Source organism: Vicugna pacos, chromosome 1 (assembly GCF_048564905.1).
Source record: "Vicugna pacos chromosome 1, VicPac4, whole genome shotgun sequence".
Taxonomy (NCBI): domain Eukaryota; kingdom Metazoa; phylum Chordata; class Mammalia; order Artiodactyla; family Camelidae; genus Vicugna; species Vicugna pacos.
In genome coordinates, this window is record NC_132987.1 from 66,054,488 (window position 1) to 66,068,684 (window position 14,197).

Sequence of the window (14,197 nt, forward strand, 5' to 3'; positions counted from 1 at the left end):
CACATGGTAGGTGCTCATTCAATATTTGAGTGGACTATTTTAAAAAGGAGAACTTGTTGGCATTACTCTATCAAAAACATTGGGTCAGAGGATGTTGTAGTTAAGGGCAAGATGCTTGTTATCTGTAGTAGGTATACTGCCATTGCAGAAATAGATACATCTTTGTCTTCAGGCATTTTTTTTATCTCTGCTACTCCTCTGACCATTGTTTTTCAAATTGTAGATTGTGACTCGTTAGCAAGTTATAAAATCAATTTAGTGGGTGAGACCAGCATTTCTTTTTAATGGAGCAGAATAGGTCATTTCAGTGAATTCAGTAGTAAATATAAGTATTATTTTGTGAAACTGTCTAGGGAAAAATTTTTTTTCAGGGTAAATACATTTCATAAAACTTTCCAGTTACACCTGTGTATGTACTGGGCCTGATATAAAATGTATTTCTTAGCGTAGGTTGGGTCTGTTTGGAGACCAAGTATTGAATTCAGTGAGAGGTAGACCTGGGGAGAGAGTATGAATGGACTCTAACTGTAAACAGGTGTTGAGAGATAATTATCTAATTTTCTGCCGATAGCAGTTATGACACAGCAAGAAACCCTAGCTATCTGCCAAGGGGCAGGATGAGAGAAGAAAAGGTAGTGAAAGGAGGTTGTCAGCCACCAAGGTGGGTCCCATTTCATCCTGCAGTCCTCAGATGAGCACACCTGAATGAATGAAATCAATTATTAAATAAATACAGTGACCCTCCAGCGGCCAGAGGGATTGAAGAGGCTAAGCTCAGCGTTACACCTGAAGTCACAGCGTCCAGTATCTGCAGGGCCGACCTGTGTATCAGGCAGTGGCCAGGGCCCCTGAGCTTTTAGGGTCTACAAAAATGTTTCACCTTTTTTTAATCAAAAAAAAAAGATATCATCCAGCTTCTTCTATAGTCACATTTATATCAACGCAGTTGTAAAGTACAATTTTTAATACTTTTTACGCAGTAAGGGGCTCACAAAGGCAGAAGTGCCTGAGGCGCATGAAGGTCCTACGCAGCTCTGGGCATCAGGGGTATCAGAATCGTTTGAGGCTTGCTGAGAATGCAGCCACTTGGGCACCGCTCTAGAGCTATAGCACCTGACTCCTTCGGGATGGGCCGGCACTTGCAGGCTCCCCAAACTCCTCAGGTGAGTCAAATAGCACAAAAGTTGAAGACTCTCTGGCCTTGGAGTAGACCACCCTGACCCATCACCAGCTCAGAGTGGGCTTGTTTTAGCAGGGCTGCTTGTTGGGGTCAGTTTGCCCTCCTCATTTACTAACTAAATCTGTCCTGTGCCCTTGCTGTAATTTTCAGCTGAATAGTGTTAGTACTCTGAGGATCCCTTGATGCTGTCATTTTAGTTGTAGTCTTTTATCAGCAGTGGCCTGTTTATTATCAAGCTCTCCTGTATTTGCCTTTAAGGATGAAGATCTTTAACCACCAAAGAACATTTTCTAAGTACTTTAGTCAAAAAGGAGGAAATGACATATTTCTTTATTTTAAAAGAATTTGTATTGAAGTCTAGTTGATGTACAGTATTGTATGTTACACATGTACAATACCGTGATTCACCGTTTTTAAAGATTATACTTCATTTATAGTTATTATAAAATACTGGCTATATTCCCTGTTGGATGGCATATTTCTTTAGGTTGAGGGTCACTATAACATTTACTGACTGAGTCATTATACTTCGGTGCCGTACACCCTGATATTCAGCCTTGCCCTAAGGTAACCAAACCACTGGAGAACAGGAGCAAATTCAAGAGAAGGTCTCGCCTTTTTATTCCTTACAGTCATTGTCAAACCCAAGTTCAGATGCCAGTGGCTGAGAAGCCACTCCTAAGCAATTAGAAGTCTTTGCCAATCCACTTAAAAAACAGCAACAGCAAGAAAAATTTCAGGTCATCTGTATTTAATGAAGCAGCAACTGTTGTCCCCTCAACCTCCTCTACTTGAAGTGCCAGTGTTGTCCCCTGGGGCCAGGGAAGAGCACCTTTATCCTCCTGGAGACCTGAGCCTCCAAGTTCACCATCTGCCCTGGCTCCACATGGGCATAGCTCTACATTCTTGGCCTCCAGAGCTTCAAAGGGAGAGACCCTACCATGAAAACCAAAGCCAGAAGGGACAAGACCAAGGAAAACTGACAGTAACTCACAGATTGTCTGAGATGTTCTTCAGTCAGTGACATTAATCTAGAGGCCATGTTCTGTTCTGGGAAGAACAAGGGGCTTGATGACACAGAGACCCAGATTCAACTGCTGGCTCTGAGGGCTGTTACCCAGGTGACCTCAGACAAGGAAGCTTCTTGCACTCTGAGCATCCGTTTCCTCAACCTTAAAATGGGGATATAATTCTTACCTCACAAGAGTGTTTGAGGAAATAAAATAAATACTGTATGCAAAAGCACCCATTACACTACCTGGTATGATCTAGGCGCTCAGTAAATTGTTTGAATCTGAAATTGGCCCAGAGAAGTTAAAAAAGAAACTTTCCATTACCATCCAATAGATACTTAGTTAGCAAATTAGCAATATGACTGCTTAATCCGTTTGGTTTATTTATGCACTTTAAAATCACCAAAAGCTAGGCTGCCAAGGAAAATATGCTATTTAATATCCTTAGATTCATTTAATCTTAACATAGAAGGTTTCACACTGAAGATGAGCGGGCATTACACTTTTTTTCCATTGGGCAGAACTAAGACTATGAGTAGAAGCTACAAGAAGGCAGATTGGGGTTCAATATTAAAAAGGTCCAATCGGAGACAGGGCTGCTGTGGTGCACAACTCCATGGAACACAATTCACCTCATCCCCAAGCTGGACCACAGCCCCTAGACTGTGATGGGCACGGCTACACTGCCCAGAGCCTTGGCCCCGAGCTGTCCCACGTGCCGTAGACTGGTTCGTGAAGAACAATTTCCCTGCCGCAGAATCTCTGCAATTTGAGGTGAAGTGACAATAAGTCAAGGGTGTTGAAGAGATGGTTCTCATTTTGCTTAGGAGCCTGACGGCTTTTTGGTTCTTAATTGGTTTATGAAACACTTAGGAAGCACCCATTGTACATCAGGCACAGACCTCAGCTCAGGGATAAAAAGTAAGGCACCATTCCTGTTGCCTGGGAAGAAAGCAGCCCTACCCACTTAGTAAAACTGTGCTCCCCGCAGCATGGAGTCCTGACATGACACCTGCTGTCTCTCCGTGGCAGCTGAAGTTGCATCGCTGTGTCCTCTGCCTTTAAGATTAGTGTTATTCTTTGGGGTGGGGGTATAGCTCGGTAGAACGTTGCTTAGCATGCTCAAAGTCCTGGGGTCATCCCCCAGTTTAAAGAAAAAAAAATTTTTTTAAGATTAAGTTATTCCCTCCTTTCCTGGAAATACAAACCTGTATTTCCACAGATCTGATATCCATGGCTGTGAACACACAGTTGTAACTGGTTACCCGATTGAAATTCTCAAATTTATTGCTTTCAAGACAGATTCATTCCAGTTATGAAAGAGAAGCTGAAGAAAGTCTGATTTTACTGACAAGGATCCTTTGATTTTATTTTATTTTATTTTATGTATTTTTTTTAAGGATCCTTTGATTTTAGAAAAAGCTGTTAAGAGAAGAAAAAAAAACCCTACCTTTGCTTTACAGTGAGATAATGTATAGATGAATAATATCTTCTGTAAAGGATACCAAAATGTTATCGTATGAAAGTAATGAGGTACTCTGGGTAAGCCTGGTAGTCATAAAATACCACGAATAAAGTTGGATTTTGCACACAATCTGTGACAGTGTCATATGAGTCAGTAGGATTTGTCTGGTCCTTTAGAGGAGGCACAATTAATGACGTATGTCCACGTGTGTAGATTCCAGTAAGTACTCGCACATAATACATGTGCTTCCTCCCACTCATGTCTGGTCTGGAGTATGTATCATTGGCAGAATAACTGGCATTGACAGCAAAATAGGTTCCCTTTCCAAATGCTGTAGCTGTGAAGAGAAGAACAAGACATTTTTAAGGATTTCAGTTTAGTCTATAATTTGAAACGTGTTGACCCAATATGTCAAAAAATGTTTAAAATAATGTTCAGTTCTCTCTAAAGCCTCTTAAAAAAATTTTTGTGTGTTTTTAATTAAAAAAGTCATTCCTCCACCCCAGAGGGCCAGTCAGTCTCTTTGAGATGACACATAGTGAGTCCATCCTAAAGCCTGGGCTGTAACAGGGCCCCCAGCCATGAGAGGAGAACACACGCCGTCCCCACTGCCCCCGGCCAGCTCAGGTTCTCATGCCTGACATCTACCTCCTTTGGAGCAGCCCGATTACGTGCTTCCTTACCATTCTTTCCAGCATAACTGCGGTTGAAACCTTTTCCGTTGACAAGTGGCACTGACTCCACATCTGTCCCATGGAAGAGCAGCTTCTCATTTATTACTTGTCCATTCTTGGCATCCATGTTGTTTTTCTTTGTCTGGTAGTTCTTCCAGAGATCGGGATTCTGGATTCTCTCAATCTACAAATCAATAAGGAAAATTGGCAGTCAGTGCCAAGAGCCCTTGGCAAGATACAGCAAATGAAATGTGACCACTGGTTTTCAGAAGCATAAATTACAATAAACAGCAAATCCAATTCCAGATGGCAGCTTTCTGCATTCAGAACTCTTCTTAGATCCAGGGTTTCAAAAAACATGCCTTGGTAAGACTGTTAATTTAATTTAAAATTATCTTTTATGCAACACATGAGAGCAAACAATGTTTAGGATCTTAAGTCCTCATTGTATGAACGTGGTCCACCAAGACTCTCCAACTCCTAATTGTTCCTATTGCTACCTACCTCACTTAGTCACTTTCCCTCTCTCCTCCCCAGTCTTTCTGGGATACTGGTTTATCTAGCCATGCTCTAACAGTGGGAGAAGCACTAGAGTGTCTAGGCAAGAAGGAAATGAATTAATGGAAATCAATCTCTGGCCCAGCTGGAAGAGTGGGGCATGAATCCTGGCGGGAGGGAATCTTGTTATACACCAAAGTGGTTATGCTTTGCCCATACTTTTGGGCAGTGGCCTCCAGGGCTGTGCTGGAACTCCATGGGTCTTGGATTGCAGGTCAGTTTCTACACTCCCCTAATTGCCAGGTAGTGGCAGTTTCATAAGGTTGACTTGGGAAAGAGTGCGGGATGGCTGAGAGGGGCTAGGCCCCTCATGGGGAGGCACAGGTGAAGGTTCCGTTTGGTCAGAATCTTCTTCCAGTCCAGAGAACTCTCAAGTCTGACACCATTATTACCTGACTTTATCTGGTTCTTTTTTTTTTTTCTTCCAGTTTTGGGTTTCCCATTTTTAATTAAGATACAATGTGCCCTCTAGTTCCAAGTCTCAGCATTATCATGTGTTTCATTGATCTGATTTATAATTTTAAAATTTATTTTTCCTTTTACCTATAACTAAGTTTCTAATCTTCAGCCTGCCTACTTCCATTTTATTTCCATTTACCTTAAATTTTACTTATTTTACTCATCGTTAAAGCCTAAAAAATTGCTTCTTACAGAGTTTTAAAACCATTCTTAATTTCTTTGTCTTTCATTCTTGTTTCTCACTCTCTTCTTATATATGCTGCTGAAGTGAGCACTGACCCTTTTAAAATTTAATAACCACACAGAGAGAAGAATTACTTCAAGTAATTTTTAACATGGTAATCTGATTCTGTATTCCTACTGGGATGCATTCTAAGGTTAAAAAAAAAGCACTGCAAATAAATCTTAAGCTTTACTTAGGAGGCTTATTTAAGCAGCAGGCTTCTGGCTATGACAGACTACTTGTATCAGACCAATCTTCTTACCAAAAACTACTAAAAGAGCTGGTAGGGGGAGAAGTCTGTTTGAAGGCAACTAGTATTTGATGGGCCAAGCTCTTGGAGAGAAGGGAACTGCAGGGTGAACGAAAATCAGAAGATAATAGAATAACTTCTTCAAAATGCTCAAATAACTGCCAGTGAAGAATTCTATACCCAGCAAAAATATCTTTCAAAGAATGAAGGTGAAATACATTTTCAGACAAAAACTCAGAGGATTCATCACTTTCAGACCTGCACTAGAAGAAATACTAAAGCCAGAGGAAAATGATCCCAGATGGAAGCGTGGAAATACAAGAAGGACTGAAAAGCAGTGGGGTGAAAGGGTAAATATGTTGGTAAATGTAAATAAGTACTTACTGTATAAAAAATTAAAATGTTTTATAGGGTTTCAAATATACACAGAATTAAGGTACATGTTAAAAGTAGTACAAAAGGAAGGAGGGAAATAAAACGGCATTAAAGTGTTCAAAGTTCATTGCATCATCTGGTAAATGATAAATATACTAATTTGCCTCAGAGTTTAATGAGTCAAGGATGCACACTGTAATCTCTCAGTAACCAATATAAGAACTGTAGTAGAAAGTATAATCAACAATCTAATAGGGGATGAAAATGTAATAATAAAAATACTCAATCCAGAAGAGGGCAGGAAAAGAAGGAAAAAAGAACAAAGAATAGATGTGATAAATAGAAAACCAAGATTAATATGGTATATTTAAAGCCAAACATCAGTAAATACATTAAATAGACTAAGTACCCCAATTAAAAGATAAAGATTGTCAGACTGGATGATGAAAAACAAAACTCAAGTATATGCCGCTACCAAAGGGCACATCTTAAATTTACAGTTATAGGAAGGTTAAAATAAAAAGGGTAGAAAAAATTTGGCATGCTAACAATAACCAAAAAATACTGCCAATAATAATTTTGGTATCATAATTTTGAAACATTTTTATGTATACTGTAGTATAAAACAAGTAAATATATACTATTAGGAACCAAAATTTTTATTGCACAGGAAAATACATATATAATCTAAGAAATTCAGGGAAAAATCTACATTATTGAGTTTTAAATGAAAACATCCATATGAACTCATGCTTTCTTAGCTTCAGCCATGAAAGAGCCTGGAAGCAATAACACCTTAGCAGTAAGCACACCTAGCACGCAGATCTTGATTTCTCATTACCATTCCTCACTGAAAATAACTAGGGCTTCTCAGAAGAATGTCTGATTCCAAGCCTGAGACAGAGAAAGTACAGGTGAGCTGAAAAGACCCTGTGCCAGAAAGTAGAGAAATATACAGATTAATGGGGTCATCAAAAGGACGTGGCAGCCAACTTGAGAGGGTCCCTATTAGCTATCTGTAGGATGATTTGTGAATCTAAAAGAATAATCACTGTAATTAAATGTAAGATACTGAATTTTTTAAAAAGCAAGAGGGAAGGAAAATTCTTCTTTATCAAAATGCCAGATAATCAGTATAGACGGAATGACAGAAATAGAAAATTACCGTCTTGCAACCTCAATGCAGTGTAATAGTGGATTCAGGAAAGGATCGTCAATGGATGTCAATCAGTAAAAGTTTTTATATAATAAGACTTTCATATTTTATAGAACATAGATAAGCAATAAGGATTTACTGTATAACACAGAGAACAATAATCAGTATCTTATAATAACCTATAATGGAAAATAATCTGAATGTATATGTATGTATATATATGTATTAGATACATATAACTGAATCACTTTGCTGTACACCTGAAATTAATACAATATTGTAAATTAACTATACATCAATAAAAATAAATAAATAAATAAGAAGCTTCTGATTTGATGCATCACCTACAAAATATTCTTCTAAAAAATATTTACTTGAATTTACACAAGCCTTTCAACCTAGCTCCAAGTTTATCAGAAATAAAGAGGACAGAGGAATAAATTAAGTGACACCATGAGGAATCAGACAACTCTAAAGTCTATAAGAAAACTGCTTGAGTTTTCAAAATTTCTAGGCAAGACAGAGCCAGAATGTGGCACATTCTACAGCACAACTGGCTTAAAGTCTTCTAAAATTTCAGTATCATGAAAAATAATGCTTAAAAGTGTAGGAGTACTGTTCTAGCCAGAACAGATGAAGGAGAGAAAAATGACTAGATGCAATGTGTGAGCTCGGATTGGGGGCAGGGCTTGGCGGGAAGTTATAAGAAAGCTATTTTGAGCAATTGGAGAAATTTGAATATTGACTCTATGGGATATTATTGAATTAATGTTAATTTTCTTACATGGGATAATAATATTTGTTTTATTTAGGAAATGTCTTTATGCTTAGGAGATACATGCTAAAATATTTAGGAGTGTCGTATCTGCAACTTACTTTCAGTTGTTTCAGCAAAAACAGAGAAATTGAAGGGAAAAAAGCAAATGTTGCAAAACTGTTGAAGCTAGGTGGAAGTTCATGGATGTTAAAAACCTTAGTCATAAGATACGACAGTCATGGAGGATGACAGACCACCCATTTTTCCTGTTAGTGTTTTTGCACTACTAGATACCTCATAGAGGGGCCTTGAGTACAACCTAGCTCTGCTTTTACTGGTGTCACAGACTGGGACTTCACATAAGATTTTATTTGAAAAAAGGGTTCCAATGTAAAGAGTAGTGAAGTCATTTCTCTGGCCAAGGTCTGCCAACATACGGTAACCTTTCAGGGCCCACTGCAGACATTTCGGGTCAACTGGAAGTCCTGCTCCATCTGGACTTGGTATCTTATTACAATGTGCCAGTCAGCCACTACCAGAGGACTGTAATTGGTATTTGGAATGAAATTTATCTCAGAACCAGACCATCAAAGAGCTTCATACTTGAATTACATTTTCTTGGTAACACCAGCTGTTTTGCTCAACTGATTTACACTGAGGGAATCTAAGTATCTATCAGGCACGTTCATTTACTCTTCCAGTTTTATTGAGATGTAATTTACATACATACAGCATGTATGTAAGTTTAAGATGTACAGCATAGTGTCTTGACTTACATACATCATGAAACAGTCTCCAAAAGTCCAGTGAACACCCATCATCTCATATAGAGACAAAATTAAAGAAATGGAAAAAATCTTGAAATTGTTGTTTGCTTGCTTCACAAAGTAAATATGTATCTTTAGTATTCTAATATCATATTATAATCTAATATTATATTGTAATAACTGACTAAAGAATCTCAATTCTAATGTCTCAGTAATCACAGTGATATGAGTAGAAACCAGAACTTAAAATATAATTGCCATAAAATATTCTAATTCTGGGTAAAAAATGCGATAGGAAGTGAGTGAAAATGTATTTACCCAGGTCCATGATACCCCTTTTCCATCATTTAGAAACTCCATGCCAGCAGAAGGCTCACCTTCTCTATGATGAAGTTTGAGCAGGTCTCGTTAAACTTCCTGGCCACAGTTTTGTATTCTGGATGATGAGGCTGCAGCTCAACCACATGGACACCCCGCTGCTTCATATCAGTCCAATATGGGGGGAGCTCAACTGCAAAGTAGACATTTGAAAACACCCTCGCACCTGGGAAGACTCATCCACATTGTCTACATTCCTGGTATACTTTGAAAAACTGAATGTTATTTGTGCTCTTGTTTTACAATCTCCTAGTTCAAGGTGTTCAAGAAGCTCCTTCTCTTTGGAGAAGAATGTCTTTCAAAATGTGGGCCACAGATAACCTGCATTAGAACCAACTATAATGCTTGTTTAAGGAAAAAAAAAACAATAAAACAAAACAAACTTCAAAACCTGCGTGTTAACAAGTTTTGATCGTGCTCAGATTTGAGAAATGTTGGTGTAATATAAGTTAGCTGCATATTCTGTGCAGTCTCTAAGCTGTCATAACTTAATAATTTAACAATAAATGATTTCTCTACAATGTTTTCAATAAATAATCACTACTATTTTGTTTACAAGTGCATGGGTTTTTGCCAGAACTCACCACCACCACAAAGTCCGCCACATCTCTTCTCTCATTATTCTTCACAGCATCCTTAAGAGTTGGGTGGGTGGGAGGTCTTGCTACGTGGCAGGTTGTGGTGGCAGCTCTGTCTTCCTTTCTGCTAAACAGAATACTATACTTGCCATTTCCCCAAGGTTGCTCAGAGTCTGAGGAATTTGTTCACAGGGATCTCTCAAGAGATGAAGACAATGTTCTGGAAGCCAATTCACTAGTTTTCAGTGGGGGATCTATATGGTCTAAAGGCAGAAATGGCTGTCTATATGAGACAAGCATTCCCTTCCCTGGAATCTTGAAGGCTGCTTCCTGATGTGTGTGTCAAAGAACTTTAGCCTCAGGGCAGAAGAGGAGTGACTTCTGGGAGAAAATCCTATAGTCTCCCTATCACTCTGGGTTGTCAAACAGACACAGAGGAGCGCTCTCTGACTAGGCTGTCTTCAGCCTTTTGTTCTAGAAAACCTGGCCTACTTTTCTTTACAGGACTTTCCTGACTAAAGCAGCCATTACCTTCCCACCAAAACTGGCTCTGGGAAGCTGGTAAACTGTAGTGATGGGAACAAATGCAGCGTTTGACTATTGCTACCATTAAGATAATCACCATCAGCTGTTGGGGGCAGCCATGCTGGATTTTCTCAGCCAAAATGTCAGCTCCTTAAGCTCAGAGACCAAGTTTTCTATTTTCTTCTGTAAGGGTTACTTGAATTTTATATACCTGAATAACAGTTTGATGTATGTACAACACACAACACAGGCGTAAAGTAATGGATAACAAGCACCAAAATTTGATTCACCTTCAGATTTTCTATGGCGCCGAACAGGTAAACTGTTTCCCTTTGCGTCTGTAGCAGTGTATGTGTTCAAGTCCACTATGTAGCTCTGGTGATTAATTTTGACACCAATTGTCTTTCTCTTTTCTTTCTTGGCATCCTCCAATTGCATATTTGTTATTTTGTCAAAACTATGAAAAATGTTATTGTTCTCATATTGCCATTCTACAAAATCTCTGGTACGATCTGCCAGGGATTCCTGTTCTTTGGATGCTCGAACTCTCTTGATCATGTCCTCAATTACATTTCTAGCCTGCATCACATCCGCGGTAATTCCAGAAACCTTAATCAAAGGTCTGTCAACTTGCAGCTCAATGGTGATGTTTAACTTCCTCTGAAGCTCATTCAATTCCCTATATTCCTTTTCATCAAAGTTTTTGACACATTCATCTTCGCTGGTGTAAGGACACTGTTCCTTTTGAATGAGTTCCTGTATCCAGGAGATGGCATTTTCTACACATTTTCCATTTTCACCACACACCTCAAAAACTGCTATTTCTGTTTTCTTTTCCAAAACCAAAGGATTCCGTTTTTTGGGAGATTTACCTGAGAAGCCCAAAAACGCTAAAAAATAAAAGAAAAGATTAGCTCTCCCTCCCTCCCTTCCTCCCCACTCCTTCCTTCCCTCCCTTCTCTCCTTCCTTCACTCCTTCCTTCCTTTCTTGTCACCATGCTGTACATTACATCCCTAGCAATTACTTATCTTACAATTGGATGTTTTTACCCTTTGACCATCTTCACTCATTTCATCCATCTCCCACCCCCTTCCACCCACCACCACCTCCATCCTACCTCTAGGAATCACCAATCTGCCCTCTGCATCTATGAGTTCAGTCTTTTTCTTAAGATTCCATGCATAAGTACTAGCATACAGTATTTGTCTTTTTCTGTCTTATTTCACTTAGCATAATGCCCTCAAGGTCCATCCATGTTGTTGAAAATCTCAGGATTTCCTTATTTTTTATGGCTGGGTAATATTCCACTTTATGTATATGTGTATATATACAAATCTTTTTTTTTTTTTTGGTGGGGGGGGTATTTAGGTTTATTCATTGGTTTATTTGTAGAGGAAGCACTGGGGATTGAACCCAGGACCTCATGCATGCTAAACATGCACTCTACCACTTGAGCTATAGCCTACCCCCTCAAATCTTCTTTATAGTTGATTTTTCAATGTTTCCCTACTGTGACTATTGTAAATAATGCTGTAGTGAACATGGATTCAAGAGAGTGATTTCATTTCCTTCAAATATATACCCAGAAGTGGGACTGCTGGATCATATAGTAGCTCTATTTTTAGTTTTTTGAGGAACCTCCACACTGTTTTTCACAGTGGCTGCACCAATATATATTCCCACCAACAGTGCATGGAAGTTGACTTTTCTTCACATCCTCGCCAACACTTGTTATTTCTTGTCTTTTTGATAATAGCTGTTCTGTCATGTGAGGTGATCATTCATTATGGTTTTGATTTGCATTTCCCTGATGCTTAATGATGTTGAGCACATTTTCATGTACCTATTGACCAACTGTGTATAATTTTTGGAAAAATTTCTATTCAGATCCTTTGCCCATTCTAAAATCAGATTGTTTGGTTTTTATTCTGTTGAGTTGTATGAGTCCTTTATATATTTTGGATTTTAACTCCTTATCAGATATACAATTTGCAAATATTTTTTCCCATTGCCTTTTCATTTTGTTGATGATTTCCTTTGCTATGCAGAAGCTTTTTAGTTTGGAGCCCCATGTATTTATTTTTGCTTTTGCAAAACTGGAAGAAAGCTAATAACTACCCCAAAAAAGAATGTAGAAAAAAGAATAACTATTTCTCACATGACATCAATATTAGGAAAGGGCATTTCATAAAAATGTACAACTCACATGCAATTTTAGACATCATAGACTGTTGGGGAGAAGGCTGAAGTCCTCTTTTTTTCATGTTGGCATAAAACACATCCAGTACTTGAGGCAGAAAGATAACAACTTTAACTTTTTTTATGGACCGGACCAATCCTTTCTGGGTGAACTCTTCGATGGCATCAATTATGGCTGTAGCAACATTATCTGGGTTTTGTTTGGCACTTCCTAGAAAGGCAAATAATAAAAATGACTGGGAAAAAAATCCAACTGGATTAAAAAAAAAAAAAAAAGAAGAAGACCCAGCTGGAAAAGCCTGAAGAATAAATTAGGGATTCCCACTCTCAGAATAAATTCCCACTCCCCAACTCCTTCATCACCGTTGACTTTTCTAACAACGCATGGGCAAACACTGCTGAAGTCCTAGATGCAGTGGGGAGTTTTGGTTCCAGGATATCAGGAAGCCAACAGCCCCAAAATGAACAAAGGACCCAGAAACATAACTTAGTGTCTGGTTTTCATATCTGCTTCATTCAGCAGATCCCAGCTCACAATGTTCCTCTGTGTTACAGAGCACACTTAACATTTTTTGGCTCATGAGCATCTTCAAAAGATCCATAAAAAGCAAAAGATACTAATGTATGTTGAAATATCATGCTCCTTAAAGAGAACAACAGTTATTTTTTTGTTCAGTCATTCCTTGAGTTTACGCATAGATCCTTACTCTCGCAGATGTCTTTGATTTAAACTGAGCTAATTTTGTAGGACACCTGGAGCTATAGGCCACTTGCTATAATATATAATTCTTTGCATACAAGTTATCCATGAGCCTCCAAGAAGTTTTTCCTCCCACAGTCAGTGCGATTTTAGCTGACTTTGTAGGATTCAAGGTTGCCACCTGAACAGGTCTTTTCCTCTTTCAAACATGCTCCGTATGTTGTTTCTCCAGCCTTCTGCCTAAGTAAAAGCTCCTTGAAAAGGCTCGTGAAAAGCCATGGAAGCTGCTGTCACATGTTCGGGGGAGGAGCAATGTAAAAGTCCCCTGGCCAATTGGTGTGACAGACAAGGGGCCCACCTGGATGATCCCTGTTGATGGTGCTCACTGTTACTGCAGAAATGAGAGCAGACTTCTTTGACTTGGCTATGTAGACAACTATAGGAATGTAGACAAGCCCTGTATAAAACTAACCCAGAGGGTTTGTTCAGTTGTTGTTTTTTTTTTATTAGATGATCAAGGGAAGAGAGAAATTCTCCATCGCAAAGCTATAGTTATTCCATGATATTTGGAATATTTGGAAGAATTTAAATGGGAGTGCTCAGATACATTCATTCACTGTCAGTAATCTAGGCACTCAGGACACAGGATGTGCGAAGTGGGGATGAACAGGTGCTCAACAGGTAAAGTATGGAAAGCTGAGGGAAAGCCCATGCCAGGTGGGACTGGGAAACGGGTGTGATATGTTGAACCTGGTATGTTCAGGAGAACAGATCTGTTTTTGAAAACGGTAAACTCGGGGATAGAGGGTGAGCGGAGGAGGCTCTGGAGCAGGGAGCACAGGTCTAAACAGGAGACTATAAATAAAGGTTTAGGCAAAAGACAAGAGCTGAACAAAGAGAGGAGGCTAGAAAAAGAGTCGAGTGTAGGAACTGAGGAGA

The 14,197-nt window shown here is 39.0% G+C and overlaps 1 protein-coding gene across 2 annotated transcripts in view; it reads right to left on the reverse strand.

Annotated features, from left to right (window-relative positions):
• Positions 1 to 3,454: 3,454 nt before the first annotated feature.
• Positions 3,455 to 14,197, reverse strand: part of PARP14 (poly(ADP-ribose) polymerase family member 14) — a 40,677-nt gene continuing 29,934 nt past the window's right edge. For both annotated transcript variants that reach the window (XM_072963993.1, XM_072963988.1), the window contains exons 13-17: positions 12,566 to 12,769; positions 10,649 to 11,248; positions 9,255 to 9,388; positions 4,342 to 4,516; positions 3,455 to 3,995 (exon numbers count right to left, since the gene is read on the reverse strand). In XM_072963993.1, coding sequence (XP_072820094.1) covers positions 3,706 to 3,995; positions 4,342 to 4,516; positions 9,255 to 9,388; positions 10,649 to 11,248; positions 12,566 to 12,769 — 1,403 coding nt within the window. In that variant the 3' untranslated portion in view covers positions 3,455 to 3,705. The remainder of the gene's footprint in view (positions 3,996 to 4,341; positions 4,517 to 9,254; positions 9,389 to 10,648; positions 11,249 to 12,565; positions 12,770 to 14,197) is intronic.